General features: G+C 39.3%; 1 protein-coding gene across 19 annotated transcripts in view; it reads right to left on the bottom strand.

Annotated features, from left to right (window-relative positions):
* Positions 1-24730, bottom strand: part of TENM2 (teneurin transmembrane protein 2) — a 782612-nt gene that overhangs the window by 106988 nt on the left and 650894 nt on the right. For all 19 annotated transcript variants that reach the window (XM_081845776.1, XM_081845777.1, XM_081845770.1 and 16 more), the window contains 3 exons: positions 21503-21698; positions 17447-17548; positions 4550-4744 (listed from right to left, as the gene is read on the bottom strand). In XM_081845776.1, the coding sequence (XP_081701902.1) occupies positions 4550-4744; positions 17447-17548; positions 21503-21698 (493 nt within the window). The remainder of the gene's footprint in view (positions 1-4549; positions 4745-17446; positions 17549-21502; positions 21699-24730) is intronic.

The following is a 24730-nucleotide window of genomic DNA, read 5'->3' as shown; positions in this document are numbered from 1 at the left end:
GGGGTGGGGAAGCTGTGTCCACCCCAGATCTTGTTGGACTCCACCTCCCATCAGTCCTGGCCAGCAAGGTTATGGGAGTTGTAGTCCAGCAACATCTCAAGGGCCACACGTTAATGCTGTACTATTCTATTCAGAAACCTTTGAAGAACTGCCCATAATGTTTGTAAAACGAAAGTGTTTAAAAGAACATGTGCCAATACTATGGAAATCTGTTTTTTCAAATGAGGCGTGCAAAAGGTTATTTTAACCTTTCTCGTCATGTTATTTCACCTTCTATGCTTGTAGTTAAAACACACTGCTTTCTAAAATCGATTTATCTTTCAAATTTCTTATCCTTCCATGCTTTTGATGAAATTATTTGCACCCTTTTTCCTAACACAAAGGAAGGTCAGACTCTAGCAGTCACAAAGAGTTTTTAAAAAGAACAGGATTTCATTAATGTTCAAGTGTTTATGGAAAATGTAAAGGAACTGCAGTACAAAGGTGATCTGCCTGTAGATGATAGTATTCCTTTCCCATACGCTGATAACTTGGAGATGAAAACTAGTTTGAGGGAAAGGCAACACAGGTTCTGACTACTATGACTTGTAAAGGACAGCTGAAATGGAATAACAAAATGTCATGAGTATGAACATGTATAGACATTAACAGTAATAATTGACCATGGACTATAAACATTAATGTGTTATACAGCATTAACATTTCCTAGGTTTATTTTTGAAAATCTATTATAGCATTTCTTTCAAAGGAAAATGTGCTCATCTTGTAAGTAGTTCTTAAGTAGATGAATGAGCCCCTGTAATTATGTCGGATACAAAAAAACTGCAGTGTACATTCTGAAAGCCAGCATTACTGAAAGCCAGCATTACTATATGCATGCATGGCTACTGTACATAAAATGCCAGGTATTTGTAAGCACTTTATGCAATAATGTAGTGATCATCAATCACTGCCCCTGCCTCTGCCTCTGTTGCGCGCGCTCTCTCTCTCTCTCTCTCTCTCTCACACACACACACACAGAAATAATACACTTTTATTAAAGGCTTAGGTAATATTAATAGCTTTCACTTCAGTAAGCTTTAGATCAGATAGTAGGGGAATTCACACTGCTTGCAAGATTTGGTCCAGCCCCCACTTCTGTGCTCTGAACAAGAGCAAAATTCAATCCAAAGTGCTTTGGAAGCTGTCCAATTCTGCTTGGAGTTTGAATCTTGACTTGGAAATTGAAACTCATGCCTTCCACATTATGGAAAAATTCTTTTGACAGAAATGGATGAAATGTGCAAGCAAAGTAGCCCCCCCCCCACTTCTGAGTGGATAATGTCTGCCAAACTACATTTGCCAAACTAAAAAATGTTTACAGATTTTTGTGCTGAGCATCTTTAATTCCTCCCTCCCAAAAGGATTATATTATTGGCAGAACTGGATGGAAATGGCTTGCATGGTAGCACCTTTGGAAAGATGAACACACATGTTTTGGGCAATGAAAGAGTTAAGCAAGAAACTACAATCAAAAGGTCCAGAGATATTAGTGTTGTGCACCTTTAAAGTGGATTTTAAAGTGGGGGGTGAGATAACTAAAAGGCAAATGCTTCAATTCTCGTGGTTTTATGAACAGCAATGTTATTATTAAAACGTCATACATTGTAAAGGAAATGTCAGAACAGTGGAGCCAGAGACATATGATTTAAAAAATAACTTGAGCCTTGTGTTCTGCTCAGTTCACACCAAAACTCACAGAAACAAAGTGCAACACTGATTTGACAGGAGGGGATGTGTGGAAACAAGACACAGAGACCATGTCCAGCAGTTTTCAATCAAGCACAACCAGCAGAACTAGCAAAGAGCACAGACAAGAGAGCAAGGAGAGCTCTGGTAAAAGCATGGCATCTAATTAGAAGCTTAGATCTATCAGTTATGAATATCCCCCTCTAACCATGGCATTTTATTTATATGGCAAATCTAACAAGAAATGTTTGAATTTTTGCAAATCCACTATTTGCAGCATTTTTAAAACATCTGAACTTCTGAATCACCACAAAAAGGTCCCCGCTTCACTTTGGAGAGATTCTACCTGGTAGAGATTCTACCAGGACAATTAAGCCCCAAGCCCCAAATCTGTCTGAAGTAATTCCACTTTCATTTTTGATACAAGATTTGTCAGACCCTATTGCATGTCCCAATCAGACAGTTCCTCTGTACATTATCCATGGGGAAACACAATGTGATAAAACTGATGGAGACTAAATGGCCATTAAGGCATTAGCAGCATACATCTGAAGCCCACAACAAAATGTGGAAGCATATTCCATAAGAGGAGTGCTTCTGTGTACACCTCCAACCTGCAACAGAGCCTTGTAGTTCTGTTCAGGTTAAATATTAAAATTATCAATATGTGCACTTAAAAAATACAAACAGAAAATTAAAATTAATACCAAAAACAAACAAACACGTCAACAGTCATGTTTGGATACATTTGCTCTAACAAACATGCTGAAAAAAGCACAGCAAATGCACCTGTCTGATATCAGTAGGCAGGGAGCTCCAAAGTACAGGTACTGCTACACTGAAAGATTGATATTTTACAACTGCAAAACAAGTAACATGAGACAGATCAAAGTGGTCAAGTGGGCATATTTGGGGCAAGGTGAGGCATCAGGTGAGGGTTGAGTTTCAGGAGTGGAGGGGATAAGGGATAAGGAACAGGCCTCACACACAAAAACCTTCTCCTACTATGAAATATAGTATTAGAGGGCTGGTAACCCAAATCTTATTATTTTACAGCTATACAGCAAGGGTGGGGCAGAATGCATTTACGGAGATGCCAAATATATCCATCAACCATAACCCCCAGTTATCAGAGGCTTCAGAAACAGGGCTGGCTTTTCTGTGCAGCAGGGTAAAGCAACTTGGAAAGGAATTGGTGTGTGAATTTTGCAGCAAGACTTTTAAATGTGTGTGGCTCTAGCCGTACAAGGGGTGCATGTCATTTGGGCTCTAGATGAGGCAGCAAAATGCCTCGAGCAAGCACTGTTGAGCAGGTACATCCCTGTGTTCCTCTGCTCTCTGTTTTCTTTTCAATAGGTTATTTTCACCTGACACATGACAATCTTGTGTCTTAAACTGCTCTCAGCTACAGACTTACTCGATAGCCTTATTCACACATTATTCCAAACTGTGTGGAGTTAATGCATGGAGATGACGCCAGGGCTGCACACAGTGCTCCCACCTGCTGCATCATCTTCCCAAATGGAAAGATCTCTAAGCAGAATCTAAGTGTATCCTCCTGCACTTAGAAGCCTCCCCATGATCCGGAACCTACATGTGGCACACATACTGCCACAGCAGGACTCACTTTACCTTAGCAATTAAGGAAGTGCACTAAACAAGGAAGCTGCCTTTGCAAATGACTTTAGAAGAGGTTGAAGCAAATCAGCATGCTTCTACTATTCCTGCAATATGTGCTAATATAAAAGGAAGCTGGAGGTGTTTCAAATTACCTCTTACTTTCCCTTGAAAGGAGTGCTTCCTTTGCCTACAAGTATGTCCTGACACTGAATTCGAAATATGTAGGTAAAAATTTGACATGCTCATCCCCCGAGGACGGGTATGCTCAAGAAGAGAGAACGGTCCATACTGTCACATGCATTCCTTACATGATAATTTAGTAGGAACATAGCATTGGATGCTGATAGCATATATCTTCAACTGTACATGGAACCAGCTACTTTGCATGCTTCGACGGTAGCACCTTATTTTCTGGCAAAGTGGAGTATGCTTCTGAAAGCAGCAGTATTAAATGAAATCTCTCCATTTATGGCATGCAACACCTTACAAAAATTAACCATATACAAAAATCATTAAAAAGCTTGATTGTTGGCCATATATGGTCAAGTTCGATTCCACTTTTCTTCTCTGCCCCCAACTCCTTCTGCAGAAAACTGCAGCTACTTAAATGTTCAATACAAAGTGCTTTTTAGAATTCATTAAATTGCCGTCCTTTCTGTGTACCATCTACTTTCCTTTAATTCAACGTGATTGCATGTAACAATAATAATTTACTCTACATGGGGTCACTAAGTGACATGGATACCTGTAGTCTTTCAAATCTGGTTCCTCTTTTTCTGAATTAATTATGACTGAAGTGTTTGCTTTTATGGGTTTCCAATTATGCCATTTTATATACCGTCTTTTTTATTTGTTTTGTTCTGCATTTTGCACTTTAAAAACGTTCAATAAATATAATCCATATTTCAAAAGAAAGAAAAGATGGATCTGGACTCTTCAACAAAAGAATCACTCAGATTTACCTATGGTATATACTATTCTGCAATTGGTAGAATGATTAGGACTCTAAGTACATTGAAGAAAAGAAGTATAAATAAAAGTTCTACCAGCCAATAACACAGGAGGTACTGAATTCCTGAGATTCTTGTCCAGTACTATTATTCTTATTGTAACCACTGCATTATGGCACATTTCTTTTTGTCCTCTCACCCCCTTTACTCAACAATAGCTGCAAAAATATAGTTTGTATTGTAGCATTTACCTTCCTCACAGTTTTCGCCTTTGTAGCCAACAGAGCAGACGCAGTTCCCTTCAATGCAAGAACCGTGGCCCCCGCATGAAGGATCAATACACTGGCTTATTGGTACATCACACTCTGGTCCTTTCCAGCCACTGTAGCACAAACAGGCTCCTTTGGTGTATTGTCCATTGCCACTGCACAGAACTGGGCACGCAGCTGGAAAATTGAATTAGAGAAAAAAAGGTAACAGCATGTCATGCATATATATCCACATACTGACTGTGTACAAGGCTATGGGTAAGACTATACTCATAAGCAACAGACTTCAAATTGTGATTTAATAGAAAATGCAAGTCATGCTGCTCTGATTGATCTTTGAGCACCTGTAGATCTATGAGAGATGCAAATAACTTTTACTGAACAACCTATACTTGATGAAAAGAGACCCCAACTTTGGGGTCTGAATTTCATTTTATTTCAACAGTGGATATAATTTCAATAAATAGGTTCACTTTCTCATTTTGCACAATTTATAATCTGAAATCTATTACTTAATAAATCTCTATATCAAGCAGCACACAACTGTGGATATTGAATATTACAGCACTATCTTTGCATATGAAAGAAAAATAATTTCCATGCATTTTATAGTCACAACTATAAAAGCAATAGACAAATAAGGTATACAGCATCAAATACAATAGGGCATTAAAACATCCTTAATTAAAAAACACAATAAAATAAACAAGTTTAAAAACCAAGAATAGAGATAGTATTATTAAGGATGAACATTGTTTGACACGGTAGTAACATCTAAACGAATGGACCTTTCGGACTAGCTGGGCTCTAAGTCAAAATAATAACATGAAAGATACATTATAATAATGTACTATTATAATGTGAGATCCAGGGGAGATGCTGTGGCAATGGCTTTACATGCTGTCCTGACTCCTTTGGTGAAGCAAGGGAACTATGAGAGACTGTTATTTGTAGACTTTAGTTCTGCATTTAATACTATTCTTCCGCATTGATTGGTGCCCAAACTATTAGACCTGGGACTTCCACCATGTTTGTGCAGGTGGCTATTAGATTTTCTAGCAAATCATTCCCAATGGGTCACGATGGGTTCCCACATCTCTGCGGATCTCATCATGAATACGGGGACGCCACAGGGGTGCGTGTTGAGCCCGCTTTTATATACGCTCTATACAGCTGACTGTGCCCCCAAATACCCCAGTAATAAGATCATTAAGTTTGCAGATGATACAACAGTGGTTGGTTTAATCATGGCTGGAGAGGGGGAGGTGGCCTATTGGAAGGAAGTTGAGCAGTTGGGGGAGTGGTGCAGGAGAAACAACTTACTCCTTAATTTAAAGAAAACAAAAGAAATTATTGTGGACTTTAGGAAATGTAAATTGAATATTCAGCCACTTATTATTGAGGGGAAGTGCGTGGAACAGGTCTCGGTGTTTTTACATTTCTGGGAATGGAGTTGAGAGATGACCTAACCTGGGGAGAAAACAGCAAAGACATGGTGAAGAGAGCACAGCAGAGGTTATATTTTCTGAGAATCCTCTGGAAAAACAATCGCTCAAAGAACCTGTTGATGGCATTTTACCATTGTACTGTGGAGAGTGTATTAACTTATGGTCTGTGTGTGTGGTTTGGGAGCTGCATGGTCAGGGAAAAAACAATGCTGTCCAGGGTTGTAAAGACTGCGGAGAGAATAATTGGGTGCACTCTTCCCACCTTGGATCAAATCTATGCTTCCAGGTGCCATAAGAAAGCTGCAGAGATAGCGCAGGATAGTGCGCACCCCAGAAATGATCTCTTTCAACTTCTGCCTTCTGGAAGAAGGTACAGGGTTATAAAGACTAGGACTAGCCACCTGAGAAACAGTTTCTACCCAAATGCAATTTTGGTTTTAAACGCAGTGTAACAAGTCTCTATGGGAGTATATTGTATTTAAAAATGGGGTATCAGAGTTATTAGGGGGCTAACCAGGTTGGGATAGCTGGGATAGCAGGCTTGTTGGGTTTTGAATGTTTTATGTAGATTTTTCAATTTCATTGTTCTGTATGGGACAATGACAATAACGATTATCGTATCATATTGTAAACGTCCTTAACACAAATAACTGAAATGTTATAGAAAACTGTAATTACTCCTTACATTTTACCCGTTCAAAAGCATGAAGACCTGAATATGTGCATATTAACATGAAGGTATACTTATGTTATGGGACGTGGGTGGCGCTGTGGTCTAAACCACAGAGCCTAGGGCTTGCCGATCAGAAGGTTGGCAGTTTGAATCCCCGCGATGGGGTGAGCTCCCGTTGCTCGGTCCTAGCTCCTGCCCACCTAGCAGTTTGAAAGCATGTCAAAGTGCAAGTAGATAAATAGGTACCACTCTGGCAGGAAGGTAAATGGTGTTTCTGTGCGATGCTCTGGGTCGCCAGAAGTGGCTTAGTCATGCTGGCCACATGACCCGGAAGCTGTATGCCAGCTCCCTCGGCCAATAAAGCGAGATGAGCGCCGCAACCCCAGAGTCGGCCACCACTGGACCTAACGGTCAGGGGTCCCTTTACCTTTTTATACTTATGTTATATAGTTATGTATATATTTATAGAAAGGTCATTTAAAAAAATCAAATAATGACTGTAAGCTATTACTATTTTAGGTATTAGCTATTTCTATTAATGTCAAGATGTGTTTATAAGTGCTGTGTGAGGCTGCTCCAAGAATAGAAGGTCTCAGTGCATCTCTCATATCTTGTCTAACCCTCCTCTTTCAGCTCAATCAACGAATGCATGCATAGACGTCCTGTTCCATTCTTTGTAACCACCTGGTGTGCTTGATGGGGATCCCTCCATGCATAGGAATTATGCTCACAGAAGGAGCGGACTGAACTCATTTGTTTTCAAGGGATTCTAAGAAGAAGATTATTGATACCCACTTAATTAGTTTACATCATATTTATTTTGAAATGAATGGAATGTAAAATAGATATATGTAAAATTTGTGGCTAATGATGTATATAATGTAATGTGTGTTGTTGTGTATCGGTATGTAAGTTTATGTTGATTGTTGAATAAAGTTCTTTTTAAGAAAGGAAATATCATGCTGATGTTACACAACACAATACATACAAAACAGTACATACATACATGTACACAAAGAAAAAATGTAGAGGCTTCACAGTAGAAAGCATTTACTGGCTTCTGATTCATAGTTATGTCACAAACCACATGAATTTTCGTTTCTGACACTGCCCAACATGATTTTTTTTTAAAAAACCTATTTAATTAGACCAAAGCAATAAATTGCAGCTTATTTCTCATGATGACGCAGAAAATGGTGGGATCCCCGCCCAAGTCATGGTCATTATGTTTCCTGAATAACACTCAGGAAAGCTCAGGTTTGTGCTTCTGCAGCTCACTCCCTCTGTCAGGGCAGTCCAACTGTTATTCATGGCTCAACTATCTGTTTATTTCACTCTCTGTTATGAAAGCAATGGAAAATGTATGCATGTGGGGAAAGTTCCACAAGAACTTTCTAACACTTAACATGTAGCTCCTCCTCCTTATCACTTGGAACATTCTCCACTCTAGCACGGTCACTATGAGAAAGGCTCTCCACATTTATTTATTTATTTATTTATTTATTTATTTATTTATTTATTTATTCATTCATTCATTCATTCATTCATTCATTCATTCATTCATTCATTCAACCCTTCTTCCTGCAGGAGCCCAAGGCAATGAAGACCATAACAATATAATCTACACCAGGCGTCAGCAAACTTTTTCAGCAGGGGGCTGGTCAACTGTCCCTCAGACCTTGTGGGGGGGCAGACTACATTTTGAAGGGGGGGGGGAAATGAATGAATTCCTATGCCCCACAAATAACCCAGAGATGCATTTTAAATAAAAGCATACATTCTACTCATGTAAAAACACCAGGCATGTAAAACTCATGTAAAAACACTAAGGCCCCCGGGCCTTAGTTTGCCTACCCATGATCTACACTATAAAACTTTTTTTAAAAAAACACACACCCTAAAACAAAGCAGTAACAGCTGCTAAAATTTCAGTGGACATCCCTATCTCAAAGGCATTCTGTGTGGCAGCTGCTGTCATGTTTTCAAAAGCTGTCACGTGAAGACTCCTTACTGCGGCTTAAACACAGAGCTGTAATATGTAATTCTGAGCTATGCTGCAGCAAAGAAGGGGGAGCTAATCCTGTGTAGAAAAGGCAAGTCCCAGTGCAGGGCCCTGCAGTCTGCTCCCTCAGCACAAGCACTCACAGGAGCAGGCTGAAGCTTTATGGACTGGGCTGTATTAGATAGTATGGTGGAAATCCTGTCTTTTATTATTTCAGAAGTAAATGACAATTTAAGACAGAAGTTCATTATTCCACAGACCACTGGGAAGTATGCTGTAGACAGATGTGCAATCAATTTATTACCAGTGCTCTTCAAGCTGACCCTGTGAGAATCCTTCCTCAAGAGGATAATTAATTCTGCATCTGTAATAACTCAAGCCAAAATGTTCTTTTTAGCAGAAATTAAACTGCTGCTGCTGTGATATTGTATATGTTTTCCCCAATGAGAAAGATGGATGGTGGTTCACTAGGGTCTAAGCTGAAAACTACAAACTTATTCCATATCTAATTTTACTCTAACCTGGAAAAAAACTTCAGTTGTGAATAAAATGCTTCACAAACAGGCAATCTATTTTACTTTCCAAGCAATGAGCAGGAAGTGAAGATGTTGGGTTTTCTTATCTGTCAGAATTATATAATCTTAATTAACCCTTCAATCTTGAAACCCAGCACAGTCTTCAGAATGTATGTTTTAAAAGAGGGGAATTTCAATATTGTCCCAAAACCATTTCAACTATTTTCCCTCTTTCATTCCCATCTTCATTCAGGACATTTCCATCAGAAAAAAAAAACAAAACTCTTTCCAACTCTTTTTTTCTATTTCTGTTCTCACATGGCCAGCCCCCCCATACTAACAGTTCCTGTCTCCTTAGTTTAACTCAATGTGTTTCCTAATCCCAGTTTTCTCTCTTTTACCACCAAATTCTCAGGCTAACTTCCCTTAAGATATGCATACCTGCTATCAAGGAAAGATAAGGTAAAGGTACCCCTGTCCGTACGGGCCAGTCGTGTCCGACTCTAGGGTTGTGCGCCCATCTCACTTAAGAGGCCGGGGGCCAGCGCTGTCCGGAGACACTTCCGGGTCACGTGGCCAGCGTGACGAAGCTGCTCTGGCGAGCCTGCACCAGTGCAGCACACGGAAACGCCGTTTATCTTCCCGCTATAAAGCGGTACCTATTTATCTATTTGCACTTAAGGGTGCTTTCGAACTGCTAGGTGGGCAGGAGCTGGGACCGAAAGACGGGAGCTCACCCCGCCGCGGGGATTCGAACTGCTGACCATGCGATCGGCAAGTCCTAGGCACTGAGGTTTTACCCACAGCGCCACCTGCGTCCACATCTAGGAAAGATAAGACTAACTAAATTGCATGTTTTGTTTGGCACCAGCAAGTATAGATTCCCTGCTGACACTAAACTTTCAAGGACAAAAATACTCCTTTAGCTCCAAGCAGAGCTGCAGCCAATATGACTGGTTGTTCAAAGCATTCATGTTGACAATGCATAGCTGAATGTTGAATTTAGAAGCAGAGAAGTTTCTTGAGTGGGTGGCTCTCCAATTGGTTGAGACCAGGAGACACTGTCTGTTTTCTTGAATCATGCTCGTCTAGCTTCCATCCGAATGAAGCTTAGATTCAAAATTTGTCATCACGATCTGGTTGCTGCTACAAAAGCTTTTTCTTCTGAGGGTGGGTTCCATTTACATAATGTTTGGAAATATCAGCTATATAGGTTTGTTATTTTCTGAATTTTGAAATATTATGAAAAAATAGTTTACATTGCTTTTCAATTTTTAAATACTAATTTAAAAGACAAATATAAAAACGTATTGTTTTTGTGTGAAGTCACTGCAGGGTAGTACTTCTCTAGTAGTAATTGCATTTTTAACAGACTTCAGACAGGGATAGAGGCTGTTATCTGTTTTATTGTTAAGTGGCCTTTGAAATGTGGTCACACTGGTATTGTAGGTGCACAATACCATTTTTACCACACAAACTGACCTTCTCAGGAGTCGTTGATCACCATAAATAAGGCTGACACCATCTAGCAAAAAAGGATTCCCAATTATGGATGATACTCACTCAGGCATACTTTGGGAAATTCTCAAACAGAAATGCAACCTTTAATGATATATTTTTATTCTATCTTACAACTTACTTCTTTTATTGTAAGTAAAACTATGGGCACCGATTTGCCATTTGTGATATAGATAACAGAAAACCAGGTAAGGCTTACAAAGCTTTATATTACTTTACATTCAGTACTCTTGGTTTTAAAAACTGCAAGAGAAACAGATACAGAGACACAAATGTATGACCATTCTCCTAATGAGAACTGTGGTAATAATTTAAATTTCTTATTCCAGTGCTATCAAACTACACATTAGCAGGCAAAAAAAAGAGAATCATAGAAGGACAAAAAAATCATCAGGTGTGTCAAATTCCTGACATTCAGAAGCCATGTGGGGAAAGCAGCACACGCTGACTTAAGCACTAAAGCATAGATGCTTTAATTAATCCGGGGTGAATTTAATTGCTTTAGTTAAGTGGAAATCGGGTTAAAAATGATGCAGAGCATGCTGGGGTGTGATAAAAACATGACATATGAGTTGGATGAATCGATAAATTAAAAGTGCACAGATGTTTTAATTAAACCCAGAGAAGTTAACCAAGATCACTAGAGACTTTTAAGCCCATGATTAATTCAATTCATTTTAAATACCTGCAGAGATATGAGGCTGCCTCCATTTTGAGAGTTATAAAAGTTCTCAATCAATAAGCACTTAAGCTGCTTGGGTAAAAAAAAAGCCTTTAAGAATAACAGAAGGCAGATCCCTGGGTTCAAGACTTGCTAGTACCAGCAGCTATGAGCAACTGGAAAGGATGAAAAAGAGGAGCAAAGACATAAGAATGTAAGAGCCTGGTGGATCAGACCAATGGCCCATTCAGTCTGGTATCATGTTCTTACAGTGGCCAACCAGATGCCTGTGGGAAACCCATAAGCAGGACCTGAGCACAAGAGCACTCTTCCCTCCTTTGGTTTCCAGCAACTGGTATTCAGAAGCATTACTGCCTCCAACCATGGAGGTGGAACACAGCCATCATGGTAGCATTCACTGATAGCCTTATCCACCAAGATTTTGCCTATTCCTCTTTTAAAATCATCCAAGCTAGTGGCCATCACTGCCTCCTATGGGACTGAGTTCCATAATTTAACTATGAGCTGCAAGAAGAAGCACTCCCCCCCACCCTATCCTGAATCTTCAGTGGATATCCACAAGTTGTAGTGCTATGAAAGAGGAAGGAAAACGTTTCTCTGTCCTATTTCTCCATGACATGTATAATTTTATACACTTCTATCATGTCACCTTTAAACTGACAAGTCCCAAATTCTGTAACCTTTTCATATACAGGAAATGTCCCAACCCCTTGATCAATTTGGATGTCCTTTTCTAACTCTCAAATAACCTTTCTGAAGTGAGGCAACCAGAACTGTACACAAAATCCAAATGCAGTCACAAATTTAGAGAAGTGTGGAGCAATTAGATTTGGATACTGACTCAGGAAGGAAACATTTGAGGACTCCTGTACAGTGGGCAGGAGCTCATAGAGGGGAAGGATCTGGAAGCGTAGTTGTAACAAAATGGGAAGACACCATGATGGGATTGAAATGGCTACAACTTTATTGATTACGGAGGCAATTTGGTTTTGGCATAGGCACTGGGTATGTATCCTGAATCAGCCAACCCGATTACTGGCTGATAGCTCAGTCAGGATTGATCCAGGGGTTAAGGATCCCCCTATGATGCAGATTGAATTGGGCGATCCCACCAGGTTGTCATTTGGGGTGTTCTATGGCCCATCAGTCCCTGTCTGGAATTTCTAACAGAACCCTACCCCTGGACCCCTTTACCTGCATGCCCTGAATTTTGATCCAAGATCCAGAGGTGGGGCACCCAGCCATCCCCTAGCTTTTGACCAAAGGATCCAATCCAATGCTTCTTTCAAGCAAAGTTGTGACAGTAGCTATGAGGAAGGTAGAACCCCAAGACAAGCCCAATTTGTCTGCAGGCAAATTCTGCCCTGGCCCCGAATATGGCAACAGAGTAATTTCATAACAAGGCCACACACATGTTCTGCCTACTTTCCTCCAGGCAGAGCCAGAACATACTGGGTAGTTGGGCGGCATGACCAATTCTGGTCTGTGCTGTCTGACCACAGTGCAGCTGAATTTTATGCCTTTGTGGTGGACCTGACAGAAGACTGGCTCTGTAAGGTCTGTGACCAAAGCACCGTGCCCCCCTCCCCCGAGCATGATTGGTCAATTTGAATTTGAAGTCTTTGGCAGCCAATCCTGCCAACCCCCATGGGTGAAACTGACTGTGACGACAGGAGGCCGTGCGAGACAGTCTCCCTCTAGCCGTGCAGGGCTGTACCTGCCACCACCGCGTGGATATGATTAGCAGTGGACAGAAGCAGACAGGGCAGTGGACAGAAAGTCTTGAATGACTTGTGACACAACTATCTGTTGGAGCTCCTCTACCCAAACCAACCTTTCCAGACCTTACAGTCAGTAGAGGAGCCCTTCTTGTTGTCCCACCAACAATGGTTGGGTTATGTGAGGACTCAAGGGAGGGCCTTTTCAGCAGTCACATACTAGTGTGGAATTCCCTTCCCCTGGAGACATAGATGACCACATTAATAATGAGCTTCTACTGCATAATCAAAATGTACCTTCACACCTAGGCTTATTGCGAAATCTAGCTCATGGAATAGTATTATACCATAGTAGTTGAATTGCAGTATTTTTCTTACATTGATTTTATGATACTATTATTTGCTTTATGGTGAAAATGTTATATTATTTTAACTGATGAATTTTACTTGGAATCAAATAAAGCTCCTGGAGAATATATGATTCCACCTGAGTTCTATAAGGAACACATAGAATGGTGGGTGCTTCTCCTGGCTGGGTTATTTAATCATATAATGTATATTGACTAACTGTCTTAAGTTATCTCTGTGCATGCAGGGAATTTTCCTGCTTTCTAGTTGCTGGACATCTTGCATGGACTAGGAGCCTACAGATGGGTGGAGGGCCCATCACATATGGTGTATTGGGCCCAGAAAATCCCATTAGTACTGTGAAGAAATCACATTTTAAAACGTATTTACAGGGACAAGCCGCTTAACAATCTATGATCCGGCTTTCCAACCCAGCTTTCTTTCTTCTCCTCTCCACCAACCCACTCTGTAGGGTCAAGGGAACACCAGAACAGTGTGTCAGGATTGTTCCATCTAGCAAGCTTGCACTGACAGAATGATCAGAAGAGCGCAACATTGAACTCCTTCCCAAAGTTACCCCACTGTTATTAATTAAATGGGTCCATGCAATGAATATGCATACCAAATTTACAAACCCCTATGTTGCTAACCATGGGCCTAGCAAAGGGGAGGCGGGGGCAGCTGCCCCCACAAATAAAATAAATTTAAGTATTAAGTAAATAAAAAAAATACTTAACTGAGGTTCTGCCCCCCAACATGAAGCCTGTCCCCCACAACATAAATCCTGACTATGCCCATGTTGCTAACAATGGTTTAATGCCCCTGTTGATTACATTACTTCTCCTTCTGACCCAGACTTTGTAAATGCTGTGAATGCTCCATGGATAATGAGTAAAAGGAACCTAACGAGATGGTAGATTTGTAGATATTGAGCCTTTCTCGATTTAAAAAAACAACAACTGCATGAGAAGTGATCAACAATGATTAAAGTTTCATTAGTCTTATTTAAGAAGGGGAAATGTATGCCTGCTACCATTATGAGAACTCCTGGATTTCTCTCAAGGTAATAGTTTCACAGGAAAGTTCCAAACAACATGACTGCAATGCACATTTTTGTTATTTGCATATGTGAGAGCCCCTGCTTTGCGTACAAGCTGTTGAGCAACTAAATATTTGGAGAATGCCAACATACTTTCACCAATGTCTAATTAAAGACAATGTCTGTGTTTTCTAATAGTAACATTGTTTGGCCTTCAGTGACAGATGTGGACCAGCAGGAGTTGTCATTTCCAGTAGTTAGTATCTACTTACTTACCCACTAATTTGAAATTTACCTTGTCAAATTCCTATACAGGAGGTCACAAGAATTCATGTAACATAGGGAGTGGATATGGCATGAGTACTCAGCTTGTCAGAGGTGGTAATCAAACAGTAAGCATTTAAACATGAAAATGGATGTGCTATGTTTAATGGGCTTAATTATTTTAAACAAAACAAAATGGAAGGGTATTAATGAAATTTACAAAAACAACTACAACAACAACCTACCCTTATATTGATACTTATTGAAATAGGACCATCCTTTGCCAGCAGTCAAAAATAAACGAAGTGAAAGCAGTAAAATGATGAAGCCACACAGGGTGGGTGGGGGGGCAATGCTGACAAAAAAATGAGCTTAAGAAAGCAAAACACTTTTATGGACAGAAAGGGGAAATAATTGTAGCAGGGTGGTGGTAGTACAAAGTAGTTATCTAAAGGTAACAACAAATCAATTACAATTATTAAGGTAAAGAAATGGTTTTTATGTTTATTTGCTTAAGCTTATCTGCTTAAATGATAGTGTAAATGCCACTAATTGGATATTGCTAGTTGTGTCTCACAGCATAGTCTTTAGCACATGTACTGGGGTGTAAGTCCCACTGGGTCTTACTTCTGAATAAACATGTATAGGTCTGCATTGTTAATTTCTCTGAGTGCAAGAATCACATATCTCAGAATCAAATACTGCCCTTTAAGTTAGCTACAATAGCCACAGACCTATTTATATTAATCATTTACAAAAGTAATGCAAGCCTTCAGTTTTCAAGACACGTGCTATGCAATCCTATGCATTTTTACTCAGAAGTAATAGCCACTGTGTCCAATGGGGCTTACTCCCTAGTAAGTGTGTTTGGAATTCCTGTGGACCCCATAGAGAAAGTGTAACTTATTGAAAATGAGTCCAGGGTTGTTGTTGTTTTGTTTTTTGTTTTTCCTTAAGAGTGATGCAGAAACAAACATGACAACCAACTAAGGAAGATGCAATGGATATCTCAGCAGTAGGTGAATATCATGTAACAATATAATGCATGGAAACCCTTTCACAAGACATATGTTCCCTTGATTTTTCCTTGCTGTGGTTACTTCTCCAATCACATATAAAAATTGCTTCTTTACAGCATTTAAACTGGCTAAGTAATTTAAGAGCTGGCTAAAATGCCTTTTAAAAAAATGAAATAAATTTTGCGTGTAGAGACACACAAAGAACATACCTTAAAACATAAATAAATTTCTGAACATAACTTAAAGGATAAATAAAATTCACTTCCAGAGATTAACAGGCAAAGCAAATATTCTTTGCAATGCACAGCATGAAGATAACAAGTGTCACTATTATTCCTACTGTTTCTACAGCATAAATAAACAAAAATGAGTTTTACAAAGTAGCATACTGAGACGATTAATCTCTGGGATTACAACATTAGTTTTCTTTTTCACATATATGACAAAATCATACCATTCTGAGTTAAAACTCTCTCTCTCTCTCTCCAGTCACTCTGGTCAACTTAAATAGTCACCTTTTCAACCTAAGCTGTATTCCCCAAATGGGCAGTCATTAGATTTCTTCTGTTAAAAGATGACTTATCAACACTTTACTTCTCAAACTGTTATTGTTGTTTGAAAAAAATGTTGTCTTACTATTTCCTAACAAGTTTACTTTCTTCTTTACACTGCTTGACGGATGGTGCAAACATTGTCAGGCATATATCCAACAGATTGTAACAAAAGAGGGATTACAAGAAAACAGGGATCATGTAGCCAGAATATGTCATCACAATACTAGCCTTCATGCATGACTAATATGTGGAGCGCAAGCACAGTGAAAGGGGTTGTGGGGCCACACGTTCAGCACTGCACCCAAAGACGTGCTGCTGCTCCTGTCCCTGGGCAATCAGGTTACTAAATCACATGGGAAGACTCCCCACATAGAGAAGGATCATGCCATATATAATGTGATCCTAAAAATGTGTACAACAGAAATCTCATGGTTAGGCTACAATATATACATTAATAGTATTAATATTAATAGATGCTACTGTATATGCATTAGTAATAATAATAGTAACAACAACAACTTACCTTTCTTTGTGTGTTATATGCTACATATGTGGACAGCCGAACTCTAGTGTTTGTCCCATTGGAATTAACTGGCAGGAAACATCTTTAGGAACCTCTTAAATATACTTAGTAAGTATAATAGCCCTATGCTTTTAAGTCCTAAATGTTGCAGTAACATAAAAAAGCCTTACACTTGAAAAAACATGCTACAAAATACTTTCTGCAAAATCGTAGGATTAAATGCAACAGGCTTTACACCAGTGTGAGAATAAAAGAGATGCCAGTGCCAATGATCTAAACAAACACGGACTTTATCAATTGTACAATTTAATGTTAATATTTCCTGGGCGTGAGATGGAGATGGAAAGATGCATTTGTAGGATTGGGCTGCTACTCACTCTACATTTGATTCTTTTTTTCTTGTATAGCGTAGCACAGAAATTAAGTCTCGCTTTCAAAAGTCCTACAGGAAAACAGAACTCCAATATGTCTTAGGTAAAATGTTACACAAATCATTTTCACTACAATGACAAATGATTCCTATAGTACAGGATAAAAGACATAATGAGGAATATTTGAAGACAAATATAACACTACCTTTAGCACAATCTGCTCCATGGTAGCCAGGAAAACAGTGACAAATTCCAGACACACATTCGCCATTCCCATGACAATTACGTGGACAGTCCTGCACAGAATCTGAAAGACAGGTGCAATTAATGTGTTAGCCGCTCCCTTGTTAGTATATGGTGATGTTATTTTTTAATGGTCACACACAATGTAAGTTCAACAACTGAACTCCATAATCAGAAGTTACCTGAAGACAAAAAAGTTAACACTTCTAAGAAGTATATCTCTTAAGGATTCTTGAATCACAAAGACTGTGTTTAACAGGTGGTTTCTGTAAACTTTTTCCATTTTCTTTTTCTTTGGCAAAGCTGGTGTTTCCGCTACATGGAAAAAACCTATTATATTGCACTTGTAGGCATTAAACAGACCTATTTTCCATATGAGGAAAAGAAGAAGCAGAGAGGTCCCTTCTGTCATATAATGAGTCCAAATTACACAGTCACAGCCAGGGGTCTCTTGCGCTAATGATTAGAACGAGTCATTGTAACTTTGGTAACCGACTGCAATCGTATATTATGAGTCAGAAGGGAGGTTCCTATATAAGATGTGGTTTTTGTTACTGTATGTAGCTTTTGTGTGTGATAATTGCTGTACCTTGACAATAGATTTGCATGCACAAAGCATGCTAATGTGGCAATTTTTCAACCTGTTTTCCACAGCTTAACGTTTTATACTTATGTTTGAGATACTGGAAGCGCAAGCATAATACTGCATCAATCTCAATATAGAAATTGTGTTATTATTGCTGAATTTCATGTGAAAATGTTCTTCATTTGCATAAATGTAGGAAAGCATATGTAAAGGTCCTCCATGTTTGAAAGCTTGATTTTACAGCTACTTTTGTTTTTATCCACCCTATTAATCAATTACTTTCAAAGTTATAACACAATAACCATAATTCTGTCACATGTAAATTATTAGTGCATAAATTTAACAGCGAAAATCTGTAATTTAAAAAGTTATACATTTAGAAAAGTTATACATTTAGAAAACGCTGAAAGTACAACCCTTCTTTTAACAATGGAATCTTATCATGTCTATTCAGAATAAAAGTCTGAAGGAATTCAATGGAAATTGCAGCTACATACTACATAAGAGTTATTGCTGAGAGTATTTTGTATCTCATCTTAATATGAGGTCATATTTTAGATTACTGCCTCTGGCAATACTTTTCACTTTTCCAAAAGCTATTCATTTCACCCTTCGTGTCATTCCTTGTATTTCTTATATTTAGACTGTGAGTGCTGCTGTTTATGCTGCCAAAATAGCAGGGACAAGATTTGCAGAAGTACTGAAAATATTTAGGGGACTCTACAGAAATTCCAGAATTCAGTTTGCTTCCTAGTACTCTGATAGAAAATGTCCAGCCAAAAAGATAGCAATGGAATACAAAATCAGCTACTATATTATCAGGGTTCCAAATCTGTACAGCAGGCTTCCTAGCTATAAGTATTTTCCTAATTTGAGGCTGGTGTGGGGAGCAGGGTCTGCAACAGAGCAAAAGTGTTGAGTCTCCCTGTCCACATGGTTACAACTGTGTGGATCATAACTGAATAGGGCTGAATAAAAGTGCGATGTACTTTATGAACTTATGCTTTTGTATGTGTACAGACACAAATAATTTATATACTTGAAATGACAAAAAGCAAACCATATAGTAAACCAAAAACCATGTAGTAAGACAAAAAATAAACCATGTAGTAAAAAGGGCATGGCCAATAATAATCATCAGCATTTTTGAACATTATTTACAGTACTTGATAGGAATTATATAAACTGGCTGTAAACATTTTCTAGTTCTCTCATGCATTGAATAATATTCCTATATATTCAGATCATCTGTGTATTTAGTATGAGAATATCTGGTTGACATTGGCATTTTTTCTTCTATTTCATCTGGGTCGAGATTTCAGACCTCTCAATCTATCTCGATGCTGAAAGTTCTCATAATAGATATGTGTCAAAGAACCTCTGAACTGAATAAAAGACTGTTCTTTTCTTCACATTTCAGGCCAATTACTATCATTGCACCATCAAGACTTCTACCTAACTATTACACCTATTACCTTTGACTTTCTCATAAACTGTACTTCATTTCTAGCAACACTTTCAGACCAAGCTATATAGACGAAAATGTAGCAAGCTACCGAACATGCATTACTAGGATATCTTTGGCATGTTGGGCATCTGTGTCTATTGTGGCAAGGTGTATACTGTATATATTTCAATTATGTGTTTGCATGGGGTGTATGGGGTCTTAGTGGAGCAGTAGCACCTCTGGTGTTGGGACACATCATGCTCCCTCTGGAGTAGTTTGTCTACCTTTACTCCCCACCCTGCATTCAGCTCTCACCTGTGGCTTCTAGAAGCTGTCAGCATGTGACAGCGGACCCACCCCAGGGCTGGCTTTGACTGGATGGCTAAACCAGGTGAGGGTAGCCAATGGGTCTTAAACCCTCCATGAGTTTGGGACTTCCCCTGCATGCAAATACAAGCTTCAGTGGATTGAGTGGACGAGACCAACAGTGGGTCCAACAGTGAAGAAGGCAGTCACTACATGTGGTGTAGAGGGAAATGAGGGCCAGATGGGGCTCATCAAACTGGGAAGGTAGCTCATCTAAGAGAAGGAAAACCAAACCTCTGTTGCATTGCAGCCATACTAATTTGTGAGAAAGTCTTCGGGAGGAAAACTAGAAGAAAAATCTGTACCCACTGCCTTGCAGGACATCTTCGGGAGAAGAAAGGGCTAAGGAGTAAACCCTACACAAACCGGAGTGAGGTGTCCATGACAGTAGGATGGCGTCTTACTTGCCTCCTTCTGGCAATTCCTGCAGTGAAGACAAATGCATTGCTCTGCTTTCCTTTAAACCACATCAGAAGGCTAAGAGGCAGGGTCTTGTTGCATGGCAGCCCAGGGCCTCTATATGCACTACCCAGCCTTGCGTCCCAGAGAGGTTATTCTGATGCTTACTAAGGCAGTAAAAACAGCATGGAAGGCAGCAGTTACGAGTTACCAATGTCTGCAGCCACAGCAGTCTGCAGCAGTTTGGCTTCACCCCCAGAGGCACACTCCATTGTCTCTTGAGACAGACGGATGCCAACAGAACAAAATGTGTTTGTATGTACACATATGCATATTCTGTTATTACAACCTACTTCTTGACTATTTCCTGTTTCTGGGAAAATTTATACTGCCAGGAAAGCCCAAACGATCTTTCTTGATAGCAACATTTCTTCAAATTTATACAGAGAATTTCCATCTAATTTTGTTGATTTTAAAAATTATGTATATTGTACTATATATTAAAGACTATCCTTAGTGCAAACAGACTGGAGGACAGATGATTTCCCTCTGGTCTGCTCCAAAACCACATGCCCCCCAACTTGCATGTGATTGGTTGAAAAGCCCACAACCCCTGTGGTCAGTAGGGCTGACTGAAAAGGAAGTGATTCCCACTGTCATGCTGGAACCAGAGGAGGAGCCCTGCCTGGCTGCATTAGCCCCACCCATAGCTTCCTGCCAAGTAGCAGGTAAGACGGGCCTTAGTGCAATTTGTTGTTGTTGTTGTTGTTGTTGTTGTTGTTGTTTATTAAATTTGTATACTGTCCTATACCCACAGGTCTCAGGGCAATTCACAGGATAAAATCACAATATAAAAACACAAAATACATATTCAACATAAAACAAGAACAACCCAATAACCCTCCCACACCCACCATCACACCCCTCAAAAAAGGAAGTTCTACAATTTTTTCTTATCAGACACTGTAAACTATAACACAAAGAAAAAGCATTAATAATTTATTTGGTCATTGTCACATTGTGTAATATCTGAGGCAGGTCTGTCTTTCCCCCCTTAGATTCAAGCATGATTGCTAAATTTGTATTTATTAAAATTATGCAGTCCTTGACTATACTGAGTTCAATAAAGTAAATTTGTTTAAAATTGCACCCTGAGCATCTTTTCCACATCACATCTTACAGCCAACCAATCGCAGAGGCCACAGCCAAGGCATACATACCCAAAATAACAGTATTGAAAGACACGACTTCTTTATCCTTTCCATCATTGTAAAAGGCAAGGTGCCAGGACCCCACATCCAAGTACTGAACAAATACAGCTTCATTCTGGACAAGAGTCTGGATGCTCCGGCGCTCTCGTGGAGATTCCACCACACTCCATTTCTCTTTCCCATCCAAACGCTCCATGAAATCATACTATTGGATAGAAGATCAAGGAAAGGCATTTCATTATAAATTTAAATTGGTGGTATTCATATTCTTATTTCTTGTATCCCACCCATCTGCCTGGGTTGCCCCAGCCATTCTAGGTGGCTTCCAACAGAATGCAGTGGTACTCTGGTTGCGGACGGGATCCGTTCCAGAGGTCCGGTCAGATCCTGAGGTTTCTGCAACCTGAGGACCACTTCTGCGCGCGCAGCGAAACCCGGTAAAATACTTCCGGGTTTGCCGTGCACACATCCCGAAGTTTACGTAACCAGAGATTCAACTGTATACAAAAACACAATAGAATATCACACATTAAAAGCCTCCTGATACAGAGCTGCCTTCAGATGTCTATGGAAGATCATATAATTATTTATTACTTTTTGACATCTGATGGATGGCATTCCACAGGGCAGATACCACTACAGAGAAGGCCCTCTGCCTGGTTCCCTGGAACTTTTCTCAATGAGGGAACCACTAGAAGGCCCTCGAAGCTGGACCTCTGTGTCCAAGCTGAACGATGGGGGTGGAGATGCTCCTTCAGGTATATAGGGCCAAATCAGTTAAGAGCTTTAAAGATCCACACTAACATTTTTAATTGTGCTCAGAAAAGTACTAATACTGTTCCGTATTTCATGCCTTTATTTTCACTGTAATAATGGTTAATCTTGGCACCTACTTCTAATGCTATCAGGAATAAATAAATACACAATAAGGAGAAACAGGCAGCTTTATATGGTTATATTTTTTTTAATATCCCAATAACTTTTACAGGCCAGTTTTTTTACAATATAGACTACATACTTTCACTTTTATATTATCATGGATACTCTACTACTATAACTCACTCCCAGAATGCAGAGTAATGTGGAAATGAAGTTATTGGGTGGTATTACTCATAGCTGATCTATTGAAATTAGTGGGTCTAACAATTCTTTTCATTACAGGTGCACTCTGAGTAATTCTAAGTTGAATTTGTCTAATCCTCTTTTAAACCATCCAAGTTAGTGGGCATTACGAAATCTTGCAGGAGTGAATTCCATAGTTTAACTATGTGCTGTGTGAAGAAGTACTTTATTTTGACTTCCAACATTCAGCTTTCTTGAATGTCTCCCAAGTATTATGTAGGGGAGAGAAAGAAAAACCTTTCCTTATCAACTTCCTCCACATCAGCTACAATTATCTACATCAGCTACATCCCCTTCCATCACAGGGGAGTTACTCCACACACCTTGAACATTTTGGTTGCTATTCTCTGGACCTTCTATAGCTCTACAATATCCTTTTTGAAATGCAGTGACCAGAACTGTATGCAGTATTCCAAGTGCGCTCACAACATAGATTTGCATAACAGCATTATTATATTGGCAGTTTTATTTTTTAACCCTTTCCTAATGGTTAGCATTCCTGCATCATCATCACTGAGGCATTTCTATGCTGGTGTGGTGGTATCAACTAGCTTATCCTGCATGGTATCCTGATAAGCTGGGTAGCTGAGAAATAGCATTGCCTCAGGTCAAATTTAGCACTGGACACTAGCCCTCAACCATTTAGCTCACAAGAGTATTGTAATAAATTAAAAAATTGTCCGGTAGCACCTTCCAGAACAAACTTAGTTGGTCTCTAAGGTGCTACTGGGCAATTTTAAAATTTATTTTGACTGCTACCTACCTGAATCAAGAGTACTGTAAAGCAGCTATATAACCCATTGCAACCCAGTTGGGCACATCAACAGGAATTCTAATGGAGACCAGTTGCTTAGGATCTCATCTGAAACACGTCTGTACCAATAGTCCACATCAAATAAAGGTACCTTCATTTGAATAAACTGTATTAATATGAAACTAATAAAACTAGAAGCAAGCAGAAATATCTGGTCACCAATAATTGTAGGCTGATGATAACATCCAACCCAAATTGTTTGAGGAATGGAGTATGTCCTAAATGAGATGTATAATGCTCTGAACTTAATTGAACAAAACCTGTCCCCTCATCTTGGACATAATTCCACATAGATTGGTACAGACTTCTTTATCATCAATGTGTGAGAACTTTAGAGTATATGGCAGCCTGAGAGCCTTTAAAGCCCTTTTATGGATACAGTCTTACGATTTATACACAAACATATCAAATATTGTAATAGTTCCCAATGAAAATGTGTCTTGTTTCAGGAACATTTATCTCTCTAGCTGCTGATAGAGATAGATGGATGTGTCTGAAAGAAAGATGTATGCACTCAATATTAAGTTACCATAACTATGTGTCCCCTAACACTGGCATGCACAAACCAAATAGATTTCTTATACAAGGATGAGTCATTGGGAAGATGCTTGCCTTGAATCTTTAATATGCCTCCATTATGAAAACTAACCATTGTATTGCAAAGTGAGTTTTGCTAAATGATTCTTAAATCTTTATTTAGTAAAGTATTTATTTTCCAAAAAATGAGGGTCACCCTCCTCTAGAATTGTGGAACTGCTTTCAGTAACAAAATGAAAAGGTTCTCAGAGGTTTTCTTCCAGATGCCAAACATGTGCCTGGTGCTTTGCTCATAGAAATAGAGGACCCACTAGTGAACCAAATGTAAATCTGGCTAATATTCTTAAGCTTGGTTACCACTGAAATTATAACTCTTGGTGTATGCCGGACTACTTCAGTCCAGACTGAGTCCTCCTCCATACAAAAATCTATTCACATAAGAAACTGCCTATGCAGAATTTCTGATGGTGGTGATGGTTTATGAAGGAGCATGCAATCATGTGAATTCCCACCTACCGCCTGAAATGAAACAGCCAAGTCACTTCAGTTACAACTATGTCTTAGGAGAGCACAGTAGAACTAAAAGGTTGAATCCAACATATACATTGGTATGAAAAATAAAAAGCACAAAGGCTTTTTATCAGCCCCTCAGTCTAGCATCTTTGACAAATGTTATTTAAACCTAGCTGTCAAGAGGAGGTTGGGGAGGAAGGAGAGGTTAAAGACACAGTCATTAGCCTTTTGGAAAATATCCTGATTGGGAT

The sequence above is a fragment of the Podarcis erhardii genome (assembly GCF_964252035.2).
Source record: "Podarcis erhardii genome assembly, chromosome: 2".
Taxonomy (NCBI): domain Eukaryota; kingdom Metazoa; phylum Chordata; class Lepidosauria; order Squamata; family Lacertidae; genus Podarcis; species Podarcis erhardii.
Note: the sequence above shows the minus strand (reverse complement) of the source record. Positions and strands in the feature narration are given on the sequence as shown.